The 15,907-nt window shown below is 45.3% G+C and overlaps 1 protein-coding gene across 1 annotated transcript in view; it reads right to left on the bottom strand.

Moving 5' to 3' along the window:
• Positions 1–15,907, bottom strand: part of LZTFL1 (leucine zipper transcription factor like 1) — a 77,140-nt gene that overhangs the window by 20,050 nt on the left and 41,183 nt on the right. The window contains exons 7-8 of the mRNA XM_029589460.1: positions 13,333–13,410; positions 6,732–6,908 (exon numbers count right to left, since the gene is read on the bottom strand). Of these exons, the coding sequence (XP_029445320.1) occupies positions 6,732–6,908; positions 13,333–13,410 (255 nt within the window). The remainder of the gene's footprint in view (positions 1–6,731; positions 6,909–13,332; positions 13,411–15,907) is intronic.

Raw genomic sequence — 15,907 nt, 5'->3', positions numbered from 1 at the left:
GGGATGTTTAATTCTGAATTAAACATCCCAGTTCAAAAAATTGTAGAAACACATGATATATGTATTTTTTGAGTATTTATGAAGAAGAAACATATGTGAAATGCATTAGCAGTAAGAGATTATACTTGTATGTTGTATCTCAAAAAGACATATTTTTTATTTTGTGGGTGTGTATGTGTGAGTGTGCTAGCTTAGTTTTTATTGTCTATACAGGTTTATTTATGGGTGGTGTATTTAAATAAATTTTGTATGTTTGATACATTCATTTTGGCTCTCTAATATTTGTGTAATTTTATGACAAGATTATAGAGAGTTGTATTCAAGTACCCTTTGTGTAATTACATACAACAGATTCATGTGCATCAGAAACCGGAGGGAGGAGTCTACCAGGTGCTTTCGCAGATCCACAAACCATAGTCTCCTGGGCCAATATGGTACCACCAGGAGCACCATCCCTCTGTGATTCTCAATCCTCCAACCATTCTGCCTAATATGGGCCATGGGGGAAAGGTATGCGGCAGCTCATCCTTCGGCCATTCCTGCTTGACAGCACTGATACCCAATGATTTCGGAACTCTCCTGCGACTGAAGAATCGAGGAACCTTTGCACTGCGAGAAGTCACCAGCAGGTCCAGAAACAGAAGGCCCCAGAAATCCACAACCAGCTGAAAATGCCTCGTCTGACAATACCTATTCTCCTGGGTCCAGACTGTCTGATGAGAAAGTTTGCTCTTACATTGTCTTTTCCAGAAATGTGCGAGGCTGAGATCTCCTGAAGATGCCCTTCAACCCATTTCATAATTTGGTCTAGGATAGCAGGATGTTAGTTCTCACACAGGGGTGACATCATCGGATGGAGCCCAGCATGGAACTTTGATCTCAAAGAATCTAGATCTTTTAGCATGCCCTACTGAGCATGTGCAACTGTAGTCATCACCCTGTCCCCTAGGCAGAGTCTCTTAGTCCAAGATACAGCTAATACATGGAGAAACTAACTCCCAGGGTAGGCGGGAGGTTTCATGAGGACTAACATCCTACTGTCCTAGGAGAACACCTATTACAGATACGCAACTCTGCTTTCTTCTGCTGAGAAAGGAGAGGCATCCCAAGCCACTCTCCTGATGTTCACTCTTCTCAGGATCCGACCAGGAATGCAGTCCTAGGTCAGTCCTGTAGCTGTGGAACACAACCTGTTGTGACCGCCCAGAGGGAAAAAAACCCCAACACACACACGTGTCCAAGCAGCAGAGGGCAACTGGAAGCCCTCCGCTGTTAAAATACACTGAGCAGTACTCATGCAGTGGTAACCCATTCACGGATGGCAGCACACCTATGATCCTAGTGCAGTACTTGTGGGAAAAATTCCACGTGCCAGAGTCGGTGGCTACATGCCGCTCCATGACCAAGCACGGAGTGTGTAATGACCCTCCCCCGCCAGTGCTCCTCAGCACTATGCGGTACAGATGGCAGAACCATAGTATGGCTGAGGACTGCACAGACAGGGAGAATGCCGCCTGCCAGTGTCCGAGGCACTTGGAATAGGTGCCTTATCTTTCCCAACCATACAAGCTGTACGTCAACGTCACTAACTCCAGCAGAGTGGAGAGAACAGTGTAACGATGGCATCCCCAGCACCAAGGCTGCTCTGGGTAAGGCGTCAGTCTATGCTGCCGCCACCCCCTGCAGTACCTGATAATGCTCAGAGAGGTGGGCCATCAAACCTGCAAGTCCCACAAGGAAAGACAGCAGCGAAGTCCTAGGGCGTACTGTGGACATGTCCTGCAATCTCCGACTGCAGCCACTGGTGCCCAGAGCAGTGTCAGTGCCTATAGGGCCCACGACGCTTTCCCGCTCACCAACACAAAGCCACCACAGGGCACCCAACTCTACACCTAGGGCCTTGACCGCACTAAACCGAACTATAATCAGTTCGACGGTATATAGCACCATGCCCGGCGCCACAGGTGTCCATGGACATCAACTGCCCAGGGGCCCCAACGGGGACTCAGTGCTCTAAAGTATCGACCTAGGAAGCCCTAGGCATCTGCAGGGAGAGGCCTTGCAGCCCACCCACAGGTTATTGATGCCAAAAATAACCGATCACCGCCAGTACCAACAGCAGTACCCCTCAGCTCACTTATTTGTCCAAGGGTATTGATGCTGTGAGCTTGATGGCCTTGCAAGTATTATGACTAATAAGAGCCTCACTAGCATCCATTAACATTGATGGTGTGCACATCCTAGAATCATCAGCTGAAGGGATAGCTCTGAGCTTCTCAGTGCTCCATAATGGCCACCACCCAGGAGGTTTGAGGGCACTGGACCACTGCGTACAGATGCACCAGTGCATCAGGGTGCCTCGAGTAGTTGGCTACTCCTGAGCTCAATCCATAAGAGGCCAAAAACCCTTGCCACCTGAAGGCTTCAGGGTCACATGGGGGCTTCAAGGAGCCTCAGCGGTCGATGGCCTCAGGGGCGACTAGGGCGCTCAATGGCGAACCCGGTGACTGATTGGTGGAGCTAGATGTAGTCGAGGTGATAATGAGAGGCATTGGTGGTACGAAAGCCTCTATGGTGGCTCTGCACCTCGATGGCCTCAAGGGCGCTTATGATATTGGGGCAGCACAGCATCGCAATGGCATTGAGGTCATGCTGGCACAGAGGCCACTCATATCGATGACCTGGTGGGGGGCCACGGCATCAAGGGCACTTGCCTTGACAGCATCAAGGGATGTCGCAGCATTGATGCTATGCAGCTCAACAGCATCGAGGGCCTGCCACAGTTCAACCTTGACAGCTCCGAAGGTGGACATGCACGCACCTTGACGGATCAAGGGCGCATATAGCATTGAGGGCCCCGCAGGCATCAAATGCACCACGAGCATCGAGGGCACAGCAGCATCGATGGTACTTTAGTCACCACAGCACTGAGTGCAGTGACGGCATAGAGGCATCAAATGCAGCAAGGGCACTGGAGATGGGCACTTAAATGACCTTTTACCATCAGAACCTTTTTTTTTTTTAAATAAAGACAGTGAAGTCTTTGAAGACTTCCTAAAAAAGTGGGAGGACACCATCAGTCACAGTAAAAGATTCATCAGCAGCAGCATACATGCATCAACTCTCCTAGAATATTGTCGTTATAAACGCATCCCCAGGGTGTTAAGAATCAACAAACTGCCTAATTTGTTTAAAGAAGACCAAGAATTTCTGCGATCATGGGAAGCTATTCTGAATAATGTTCTTTGGACCTTATGATTTTGATTAGACATCTAAGAAGAAAGAATAAGAAATTAAGGATGAACCTGACGCAGCTTTAGAATATTTGAAAAAGAATGATCTGTGTTTTGATATGATTTATGCAGATTACAAAGAGAACCTTGAAAAGTTTACAAAAGATCTGTGTTCTGTCCCCAGCAGTGGGTACATGTTTGTATCTGTCTGTATTGTAGTTTAACTGTGTTTAGTGCAGTCTTCACTTCTGAGGATTCTTAATAATGAAGCACTGTTTGTAACCTATGATAAAAATCTGTGAGGCTTTGTCTTTAAGAGGCCCCCCCTCCACTTTCTCTCACCATCGGGAGAGCTTGAATCCTAGTCAACCTAAATTAAGTTTTCCAGGGTGCCTTATAGGTTCAAAGGACTGCCCTTCATGCTCCCCCTGTTTTACATGGTTCTTAGGCTCGTTGCCATTGGACCCTGTCCTCTGCCTCTAGCTGTGTGGAGGCGTTTCTTTTGGCAGCTCTCGGCCACGAGGCAGTTGCTCCATGCTTGCCTCTGAGTAGCTTTGTGCTCTGTGTTACCTCCTGAAATGGATTGGGTTTCACCTTCCCTCTTATTGCCTTCTTCTATGGGCTAAATAAGCCTCATATTCCTCTCTTCCTTCCCACCTCTACAATAACTAACTCCTGCAACACAAGAAACTCCATTCTCCTTTCTCCTGCCATAGTTCCAGTTACCAAAGATTCTTGCCTGGGGCTTTCGTCTGAAGTACAACAATTGTAAGTAAAGTTTACTTGTGCAATCAACAATTTCAGACTTTACAGAATCTTTGTCATGAGGACTGATTGGGGGGAAAGTTTAGCTTCCTGGGTAATAAAACATGGATGTTATGTGAGCCAGAACAATCTGATACATATACAGTTAGGAAAATTTAAACATGATGAACCAGACTAAGAAAACAATGTATATACATGGCACCAACAATCTAAACAAGTGTTTAAATACAATAAGGAATATTTCCCAGTACATAAGTCTAAACCCATTCAAGGTCAGAAAGAAAAAGAAAAATTTACAGGAAAACAGTCCGGTCACAAAGAGGAATATTAAACGTATGAGAGAGGCTTCAGAGCACACTCCTGACCCATTACTGCCATTATTTATTTCCCCGCCCCATATAGTTCATCAACCTACCACTTTTACAAAAAACGAACGTGTATTCCAACTAGGAAAAATGTGGAGAATAGAGTCTGAAAGTCATAACCCATGGACAAACAAATGGGAAAATCCGGGATACAGAGGGAGAGGAAAAGTTTATTACAATCAACCTTACTAGACAACATGGTAAATGACGACAATAGAATTGTTGTTATGACCATCGGCCGCGGCCAAGCCGGCAGGCCTAAATAAAAACAGCTGAGTCTGTAAGCACGATGAAAAGCGCCATCAAAAGGGCCGTGTAGCACAGCTTACCCTCTTCCCTCAGAAGCACCCCGGAGCCCTGGCAGCTGAGGGGAAACGCTGACTGGCTCCCTGAATGGCTGCTGAGGCCCTCCCCTGCCCCGACTCCTTACCTCCAGAAAGGAACGGCAGCCGCTAGACTTTTTTTTTTTTTTTTTTTTTAACTTTGGAGCCTCATGCAGGGAAGGTGAAGGGAGCAGGTGAAGAAGCTTCGGTGAGGAAAAAAAACTAGGAGCCCCTAGCCTTCACCCACCGAACCGCAGCGGGCGAAACCTTGGCAGGGGTGTCCAACCCCTCATCCCCTCCAAAAGGGTAGATCTGAAAAATTCTGATTGAGGGGCTGCTGAGGCAGCAGCACATAGAACTTTAAGAAAATATTAAAAAATTAAAAATACAAAGCAGTGAAAAAAATCACCAAAAAAAATTCACAAGATTGGGAATTATCTGTGCAGGAGCATAGACTAAGAAAGATCGAGGGGCTCATAAGGCAGTGACTATGTATGGGAACAACCACACATGCTCAAAACATTTTTGAGATCTGGGACCATGTTGGCGCCAGATGGCATCACTCCACTGGTTATGGCCAATTTCATCCTTCTTGGTGACAGAAAAAACAGGTAAATCCCTTTGGTACTGACCGACGCCCCTCTAGATCGCTTCAACCCAACTGTATAAAATGACACTACTAGGTGGGCAGAACCAGTTGTCAGCATCCAGGGCCAGAGGAGGAAACTCGGTCTTATTTCCTCCTAGCTTAGCATCCAAAGTTACTCTGACAAAGAAATGCTGGATAACAAGCTAGGAGTAGTTACATCATCATTCTGTTCCTGGCTTGGCTTAGGAAGTTTACAAGGGGGTTCTGGAATTTTTTTTTTTTTTTTTTTTTTTTTTTAATGAAAATCAGATGGGGAGAAGGGGATGGGGAGACCTTTGACCCTATTACATTTTTTTTTTTTTTTTTTTATTTCAATGGGCTGTTAGGTGTGGAAATATAAGGTCTATTGGCCCCATACTGATGAGAGAGAACTTAGCAGGCCAGTGCTGAGTTTCAGTGCTTGAGAGTAAAGTTTATGAACACTGTCTGAACCCCCTAATCCTAGCTGGCTGAGTTTTAGCTGCCTATATTTAGGATGATTTGCAGCAAAAATTCTAACCAGCTGGATTGCCTGAAAATCAGTTTAACTTAGCCAGCCAAATTTTGACCAGCTAAGTCAGATGCTCAGTGCTTTTTTGAAAACTGACCCCTTAGTGAATTTCTCAAGGCATCTTTGAACTCAAAGCAATACAAACTTAGCAACGCAACATAATGAATATCTAAATTTGAAGTCAGAAGATAAAGGACTCAGTTAATCAGATATTCAGAGGACAAGACATAACAGCATCAAAGAAGGGAATGAAAACATACTTTTGAGGCTTCAGTAACATGTAGAGGTAATATGAATCTCTACAAGCAGACTATTCCAATATTAAGAAGCAGAGGCAGTGAGAGAAACAGCTTGCATTCTCCTAAACCGCAGCCTATTCATTTCATTTATTAGGAACCCATGAAGACTGTCTTTGTTCTGACAGAGGTACAGCAATGACAGCCTTTGTGAAGTGATAAAAAAAAAAATTCAACAAAAATTGCTTCCAAAATAAAATAACTAAATTGGAGATGAGAAGACAATATATGGGATTGTATAACAATAGAGAAAAACCCCCCAACTATAATGGAAGTGAAACAGGATGGCAGTTTAAGGATCAGGGACTACAGGAAATCCATCCTATGTCTCAGCTGACCAGGAAGATCAAAACTATGATCTTGAACTGGGAGCCAGGGTGAGCTCCCAGAAAGCAGGGTATCCATGATCTAAAGGATAGTCAGACGACAGGAATCTGAACAAGATCACACAGACAGGGATGTGGTCAAAGAAGACAGATAGGGAAAGAATTAAAAGGCAGAAATCACCAAAGCCAGGGCAAGCTGTAAAGATGTAGCTGGTTACATGCAACTTCAGTCCTAAGAGAGGAGCGGTTAATTTAATAAGATTACTGATCAAGCCTCAGCTCACCTTCTCAGCCAGACTCAGCTGTTCCTGCACCCGGAGTAAATCGTGCTTGGTTGACACCAGGTTCTCCTCCAGACACTTCTGGTTCGCAGTGCTGTCATGGAGAGACTTTTCAAACTCAGACTTCAGCGCCGACACCGTCTTCTCCAACTTGCTGATCTCCTGTGTTTTGGAATGAGTCTTCAAAAAACAAACATAAAATTTGAGCAGTCTGTGCAAAATTTCTGCCTCTCTCTCCCCCCCCACCCCCCAAAAAAAAAAACAAACCTATTCTATAAATCAAGGATTGTCATATAGTTATCTACAGGAATACTTTCATTTTAAAGGGGGAAAAAAGTATTCCTAGTGCACAGGCTATGAGAAAAATGAAATGCTGCCATATGTATTAAAAGTTTAAAATGCAATTACAAAATTCAGTCCTCTTCCTATCTGCACACTAAAAGCCAGGATTCCTGAGGAATAATTACCAGACCAGGGCTTCTGCTTTTTGAAGACAAAAGATTTTTCTTAGGAACCAGCAAAGAATCAGAATTTTAAATGGGAGGATGCTGCCTGCAGCTCTGACCGTGACTAGAAAGAAGGCCAGTAAGCTGTCCATAGAACACCATTACAGCTCATGCAGTACGTAGACCCCACTTTGACTATCAAATTCGTCCAGATTGACATCACAGCTGAATAAGATGGTTCACTAGTTTCTTTTCATGAGATGATGGTGCAGGTAAGAGGGCTTTAGTTTTGTTAGGAACTGGGCAACATTTTGGGGAAGGGGAAGCCTATTCTGAAAGGATTGGTTCTATCTTAACTAGGGTGAAGCCAGGCTGCTGGCGCTAAACCTTCAAAAAGGAGATAGAGCAGCTTTTAAACTAGAACATGGGGGAAAGCAGACAAGTGCTCAGAAGCTCATGGCTTGGAAGTAGGTATCTTCAAAGGATACTAAAATAAGATACAAGTTAGGGCATCCTGACAGAGAGGTACCAATAAAAGCAATAGTAGCCCATGTGCCTATAAGTAAAGAACCACATGAGTTAAGATTCCAAAATACACCTCTAAAGTGAGCAGATTAATATCAGCAAAAAAACCCACACTTTTAAATGTCTGTATGCTAATGCCCAAAGTCTAAAAAGTAAGATGGGAGAGTTAGAATGTATAGCACTGAATACAAGAGATAGACCTAAAGGAAAATTGGTTATTACCTGCTAATTTTTGTTCCTGTAATACCACAGATCAGTCCAGACCAGTGGGTTTTGTATCCTTACCAGTAAATGGAGTCAGAGAACAAAACTTTGGGCACTGCTACATAACCGAGTGCGCCACCTGCAGTCCCTCAGTATTGACCTGTGCTCAAGCCCAAACAACTAAGTTACTAATGGGCAAAGGGGTTGGACCCCAAAAAATAACTAAGCCAAAACCGCCCATAACTAGACAACAAATCATTGAAACACCACAGATCCTGCTCCTCCAAGAGCATCTGAAATGGTAATTTTTTTCTTCAGCAAAATAATTTCCTTTCAAGGCAGTCTTTCGGAGCCTGAAAAGGGGATGGGCCTCTGGACTGATCTGTGGCATTACAGGAACGAAAATTAGCAGGTAAGAACCCAATTTTCCTTTCCTGTACATACCCAGATCAGTCCAGACCAGTGGGATGTACCCAAGCCACTCTAAACTGGGCAGGAACCTGAAACACCCACGCGCAGTACACTCTCATCGAAGGATGACTCATCCTGCGCCCTAACATCCAAACGATAATGCTTGGTGAAGCATGAAGGGAGGACCAAACGGCTGCCCTACAAATTTTTTGCAGTGATAGAAGCTGACACTCAGCCCAAGAAGCAGCCTGAGCCCTAGTGGAATGAGCTCTCAAACCCATGGGCGCCTGCTGCCCCCAGGAGATATAGGCGGAACAGATAGTCTCCTTGATCCACCTAGAAATTGTAGCCTTAGAAGCAGTGTCACCCTTCTTAGGATGCCCATATAAAAGACAAACAGATGATACGAGTGACAGAAATCATTGGTAACCTCCAAATAGCGTAAAAGCATCCATCTGACATCTAAAAGATGAAGGTCCCTCTCCTGAGAGGCATCCTGAGATCATTGTGGGAACCCTGGCAACTCCACCGACTGATTGACATGAAAGGCAGACACCACCTTAGGAACAAAGGAAGGCACCATTTGCAAGGACACTATCATCATAGATTCTCAGGAAAGGATCCCTGCATGACAATCCCCCTCCTCAGAGCACACATGCTCTTCCAGCCATCATCCAGCACTCGTCTCTTCCAGCCATCATCCAGCACTCTCCCCTTCCAACAAACATCCAGCACTCATCTATTCCATAAACCATCCAGCTCTCATCTCTTCCAGCAATCATCCAGCACTCATCACCACCTGCACTCATCAACCACCCTGCCTTCATCACTCCCAGCAACCTTCCATCACTCATCTCTTCTAGCAACTATACTTCTCTCCACGGTCCTAACCATCATCCATACTCCTCCAAAAAGACAACATGATACAAACCTATCCCATACTCACTCCTCAACAGAGTTAATCCACCCTTACTCAATCTACGCTCAAAGAGATCACTGATTCCAATCATGATCTCCCCTCTAACCCAACTCTTAGGTCTGTCTTTAATCACCTTAACTCTTCTCAACGCTTAATCCCTCTCAAAAAAATCTCACTTGCTCAACGACCACCTCCTGGACACCCAACTGGACATCTGCGCCATTACCGAAACTTGGCTGAAAAACACAGATACTGCCCTAATTAATCAACTACCAATACAACTATATGATTTCTTCTCTATCCCCAGACCTAAAAAAAGAGGGGGAGGAATAATGTTAGCCGCAAAAAAAGAACTGAGACTATCCCAGCAAGCCTTTAAATCAACGACCAAACTGGAAGTCGGACTATTCAAATCCACCCAGCTTCAAATCTGCCTTATATACGCCCCCCCCCCCCCAGGGCTCTTAGAATCCGACCCCTCTCCTCTCATCGAAATTATAGCCAAACACATCAACACCAACTCCCCAGCTATCATCTTAGGAGACTTCAACATCCATGTGGACTCCCCTTCTCCCTCATCCAACTGCGAAGCCCTTCTTTCCTCCTTCCAGACTATGGGCTTCAAACAAATTATAAACAATCCCACGCACAAGGTAGGCCACACGCTAGACCTTATATTCACGAATGAAACCATCTCGCCCATCTCCCCTCCTACTTGTACCCCCATCCCTTGGTCAGATCACTCGCTGATAGTTACAGAATTATCAGTAAAACAAAAGCAGACTCCCATGGTCACTAAAACTTCTATCCAATTCAGGAAACCATGTTCCATGGATACACTCAGCAACAGCCTTGCCACGGACCTAACTAACCTGGACCTCTCCGATGCCGACACTGCTATTAACTCTTGGCTAACTATCACGCATGCAGTAGCAAACAAAATCTGTCCCATGTCTTCCAAAGTTATCAATCCAGCCCGAACCAACAAAAAACCCTGGTTCTCAACAGAATTAAAAAAACTTAAACAAGACCTACAACACAAAGAACAACGCTGGCGAAAGGATCCCTCCCCTACCTCACATGCTTCTTACAAAACCGCAATGAACTATTATAGAACTTCCATTCTTCGCACTAAACGAGATTTCTACACCGAAAAAATACACTGCTTCCTTTATGACCCGAAAACTCTTTTCTCTTATGTTGCAGCCCTTACCACCCCTATTCCCCCTACCATTCCAGAAGAAGAAGCCCAAAACAAATCTACAGAGCTGGCAATCTACTTTGACAACAAAATCAAAAATGTACTTGCTCCTCTGGCAACATCTAACACATCAAACACCCCTCCTCCACCTAGCCAACATTACTCCCCAGCTGTCCACAAACAGACACTAGAATCTTTTGAACCCACATCTTCCTGGGAAATCGAATTGATAATCAAGAATATGAAGCCTTCATCACATCCATTGGACCAAATACCTACCAAACTCCTTCTCACCATTCCGAACACTATTGCTAAACCTCTGGCCGATATCATTAATTGCTCCCTCATTCAAGGATCTGCCCCTGACTCATTAAAAACTGCTTCTCTGAAACCCTTACTAAAAAAACCCAACCTGGAACCAGCCAACCCTGTAAATTTCCACCCCATTGCAGACTTACCTTTTATAGCCAAGCTAATGGAAACGCTGGTCAACATTCGACTCACAGACTACCTTGACTCTTACAATATTCTCTACCCTTCTCAATTCGGATTCAGGAAACGCCTAAACACAGAATCTCTCCTTCTTTCATTAACGGACAATATCCTGATGGGCAGTGACAAGGGCCAATCCTACTTTCTAGCTCTTCTCGACATTTCCGCGGCGTTCGACACTGTAAACCATACTATTCTCATCAATACGGCGCGAGTGTAGGAGGTCGCTCCCGGACCCCCGCTGGACTTTTGGCAAGTCTTGTGGGGGTCAGGAGGCCCCCCCAAGCTTGCCAAAAGTCCCGCGGGGGTCCAGTGGGGGTCCGGGAGCGATCTCCTGCACTCATGACGTCGGGTGACAGGAACCAAAATGGCGCCACCTTTGCCCTGTCATATGGTAAGGGCAAAGGGCCACTGGCGCCATTTCTATTAACGCAGCCGTGGCCCGAGAGCAGGAGATCGTGCCGGGACCCCCCCACTGGACCCCAGGTAATTTAAAACATTTTGGGGGGGTTCGGGAGGGTGGGGGATTTGTTTTAAAGGGTCGGGGTGGGTTTTAGGGTTGTTTTGGTGTGCCGGTTTTTCCACCCTCCCCCGATTTTTTACGATTAAAAAAAAAAAACAAAACAAAACACATGACGATCAGATTTCCCTCCCCCCCCCAGCCAAAATCGATCGTTAAGACGATCGATCACACGATTCACATCCCTACTTGACTCTGGAAGAAGAGGCAGTGGAATATGGAACTGCTCTGAGAAAGGACTCCACCTGGATAACAGAGCACGCTGCAAAGGCTGCATGTGAGCGAATGCCCAAGAAACCAAATCCAAAGTGGAATACATGGACCCCAGAACTTGCAAGTGGTGCCAGATCGCAGGGATCTCTCTTCGAATGAGGGCCTTGACCTGAGATTGTAACTGTCACATGATCCGCTGCCAGGAAAACTTTGCCGAGACGACTATTGAAGCGCGCTCCCAAGTACACCAGAGTCTGAGTGGGCTCCAAGTGACTCGTCTGAATATTTATGATCCAGCCCAGCAAGCACAAGGTAGAGATCACACTCTGGATTGTTCTTTCGCAGTCTTCCAATATTTATGGAATTGAATATATATATCTACGTCAACTCACTATTATGGCAGGACAGTTATTTAAGGACCTTCATAATTATGGGCCGATTACATCGCCACAGGCTCTTAAAGTAACTGAATAGTTTCAAAGCCCTTATTTTAATCATTGGTCCACAAAAAGTTAAACAAGGGAATCGCTTATCTGTGGTAGAACCACAAGGGTCCTGGAAGCAGCTCTAAGATACTCTCACCCAGGATAGATACTGCTTAGGTACATTTTACTTATCTGGACTGGTCTGGTAGGATGAGGAAGATTCAGTTAAGCCTTACCATCTAATTGTCTTTCCTTGAGTCCTGACAGATCAGTCCCGAGCTGAGAGTAGATTGGTGGTCCAAAACAGAAAAAGAAAAAGAAGAGAAAAAGTCAGAAGATGAATGGTAGCTATGAATTAGGTGTAACTAATCAATGGACAATTTCAACAAAAGAAAAAAAAGAAGACGAAGTGGCAATAAAATACAGTTCATAAGAGAAAGATAAACAGAAAACCTTATCCCAGGATGAAAAGGATGTCCCAGGAAAGAAGAGCAGAGGTAATGCTCAATCACTCATTTTATTTATTTATTTTTTTATTGAAATTAGCATGGCATAGCTTTTTTTTGTTTGAGTTCCAAGAGAATCTTGATCTTCAGCATGGGCAAAAGACTATAGATACCTTCCCTGCAGCACCAGGCTATAGACAGGGGGGGGGGGGGGGGGGGGGGGACGACATCTGGTCAAAACAACTTGCCCTCTACCTCCATCTGCTGGTAGGAAGGATGAATCCCACTTGTCTGGACTGGTCTGTCAGCACTTAAGGAAAGACAATTAACAGGTAAGGACTAATTAAACCATTTTCCCCAGCTCTATTTCTGTTTAAACTGTATTAAGATATATTCCATTCTTCTGTGCTCTGCCAGCTTTTTCACCTCTCTTTTCAACCAGCGAGCAGTTTTGCAATTGGGTAGGAATGCTGACTGCTCTTTTTACACCTGGATCTTTTTGGGCCTAGTTGGGTGGATCAGAGGAGCTACTGAACATGTATCTTCTAACCTACCTGCCATCACCCAGACATGCCAGACTTATCCTAAGTAAACATTTTTCTTACAGAAAAGCTCTCTTAGAAAGTTGGTCTTTCTATGTCCTGCTCAAGCACTCCTCCAATGTCTGATATACAAAAGCTAAACTAATATTAAACACTCTAGAAAAAGTAGTATTCTAGTTTTACAATACATTCTAAGCAACATGCTGAACTACTGCTTTAGATAATAAAAAGGAGAGACGACAGCAGAGACGTATGCTCACCTTCTGATCTCCCTGAACTTTCTGTACATCTTTTAGAACTTTCTCAAGTTTTGATTTTTCATCTAATGCGCTTGTAGCCTGGGAAAAATAAGAATATAAAATCTGTTACAGCTGTTTAGCATGTGCACCGGAGCCAATATTTATGTTAAAATAGATTGCAAACGGGGAAACAAGACCATGTCCCAGTATCTGGAAAATGTTCTCTTCAGTCCCATCCTAGGAATTTGCCACTTGCTGATTGCCTTAACTTTCTGCCATGGAGCTAGGTTTCTTCTAAATTTTCTCCACATCCCATTCTCATCTTTGTTGGCCCTCTCTCTTCCTTGCTATCCATGCATCCTGTGCTGCCCGTTCTGTGGCTTGATAAGGCAGCATAAGCAGAAATAACCCTGAATTACAGGGTAGGCACAGACTGTGCAAGGAAAGAAAACACAGAGTTAACAGTTGGAGGGAGTCACTGTGGTCCATTTTCAAAAGCCAGGTGAGAGGCAAAAGTTACCTAGATAACTTTGTCCATATATTCAGTAGCACTTACTTTGGTAAAAGTATCACTGAATGTACTCTGATAAACTTTACCCAGATAAAGTTATCCACATAAACTCTACCCCTGGAGTACAGTGGGAGGAGGAGAAGGTCTTACTGCCTCCTGCTCTGCTGAATACTGTGTCTATAAAGCTGACAGGTACCAGCACTTAATATTAATTTACTTACTACACTCTGGGGTAAAGAGACTAACCCTGCTCAGAATACATTTCCAAATAGGGACTGATCTCTTCAAACAGGCAAAGGACAAATTCAGAACTGAAATTTTGTATAGAGAATGGTCCCTTGCCTGTCAGTGAGGGGACCAACTCCGGTTCAAAACTCAGTTCTGAACAAGTATTGTCTTGTCACCCAAGTTAAGTGAATAAATTAATACTAAGTGTTAGTATCTGTCAGCTGTACTGGTACTTGGCATTCAGCAGGAGTAGGAGGATGTAAAAGACTCTTTTTCCTCTCACTCTACTTTGCTGATATTTTGGGTATTTCAGGGAGAGCAGGTTGCTACATGCCCACTATGGGCCGGATTTTCAAAAGGCCTAGCGGTGTGCATAAAGCCCCGGGACGCATGCAAGTCCTGGGGCTTTACAAAAGGGGCGGTCCGGGGGCGGGGCCAGAGGTCTCCGACAGAGTGACATTGCAGCTCTGTCAGAGGATCGCATGCCAGATATTTTGGGTGTTTCAGGGAGAGTGGTCGCATGTGTGCCCTTGCCTATGGAATGACTTCCAGGGTTGACGTCATGAGGCTGAGGGCTTGGAGGTAGTCCCATACCTTGGGGCGAGCATAGGTCAACATTTTTCGCAGCTGACCCATCAGTTTCCTTCTCCTTGGAGGGGAAAGGAAGACCTTGTCCTGTTTGGTGTCGAACCGGACTTCTAGGTACTCTGCAGTAGAGTCTTGACTCTGTTGGTCGCCTGGTGACTCTCCTCTGGAGACTTTGCCCTGATCAGCCAATCGTCCAAGTAAGGGTGTACCAGGATTCCTTCTTTCCTCAGTGTTGCTGACACTACCATGATTTTGGTGAAGGTTCTGGGGGTGGAAGCTAGCCTGAAGGATAGCGCCTGGAACTTGTAATGATGGTCCAGTATTGCACAGCGTAGGAAGTGCTGATGGTCCCGATGGACCGGGAATTGGAGGTAGGCTTCGGATAGATCCAGAGAGGTCAAGAATTCTCCCGGCTGTACTGCCCTTAAGACTGAGCGTAGGGTTTCCATGCAGAAGTGTGGTACCCTCAGGTAAAGATTGACGGTCTTGAGGTCCAGGATAGGCTGGAACATTCCTTCCTTCTTGGGGACGATAAAATAGATGGAATAGTGACCAGTATTTTGTTGGTGCATGGGCACCGGGGTTATCGCCTTTAGGCTGAGTAGTCTTGCTAGTGTGGTTTCCACTGCCATCCTCTTGGGGTGGGAGTGGCATGGTGATCTCATAAATTTGTCTGGAGGGATGCTGTGAAATTCCAGAGAGTATCCTTCTCGAATGATGGTTAGGACCCACTTGTCCGACGTTATCTCGACCCATCTTTGGTAGAAGAGGGTAAGTCTGCCCCCTATGTCTTCCTGTGGATGGGTCTGCTGTTTCTCATTGTGGGGTACGCTGGGGCCTGTACCTGAGCCTGCTCCCCTCTTGGTGTGCCTGTTCCAAAAGGACTGAGATCTTCCTGAGGGGCAAGGTGCTTGGTAGTGTTTGTTCTTGAAAGGTCTAAAGTGCTGTGATCCTCTGCCCTTGGTTCTTCAGGGGAGAGGAGCGTTGACTTCTTTTGTTTCTATCTTCTCTGGTAGCAGACGTACTGGAGATTCGCCCCATTTGTTGGCTAGCTTCTTCAATTCACTTCTGAACAGGAGAGATCCTTTAAAAGGCATGAGGTTTGCTTTGGAGGTCACGTCGGCTGACCAATTTCGGAACCATAGTTGTCTTCTGGCTGCCACTGCCGTGGCGACACCCCTGGCTGAAGTGCGCACTAGATCAGAGGTAGTGTCCGTGAGGAAGGACACCGCAGGTTCCATTGTTTCACCGGGCGTGGTTGCATCTCTG

Source organism: Rhinatrema bivittatum, chromosome 2 (genome assembly GCF_901001135.1).
Source record: "Rhinatrema bivittatum chromosome 2, aRhiBiv1.1, whole genome shotgun sequence".
NCBI classification, from domain to species: Eukaryota; Metazoa; Chordata; class Amphibia; order Gymnophiona; family Rhinatrematidae; genus Rhinatrema; species Rhinatrema bivittatum.
The sequence above is the reverse complement of the archived record's forward strand: the minus strand, read 5'-3'. Positions and strand labels throughout refer to the sequence as shown.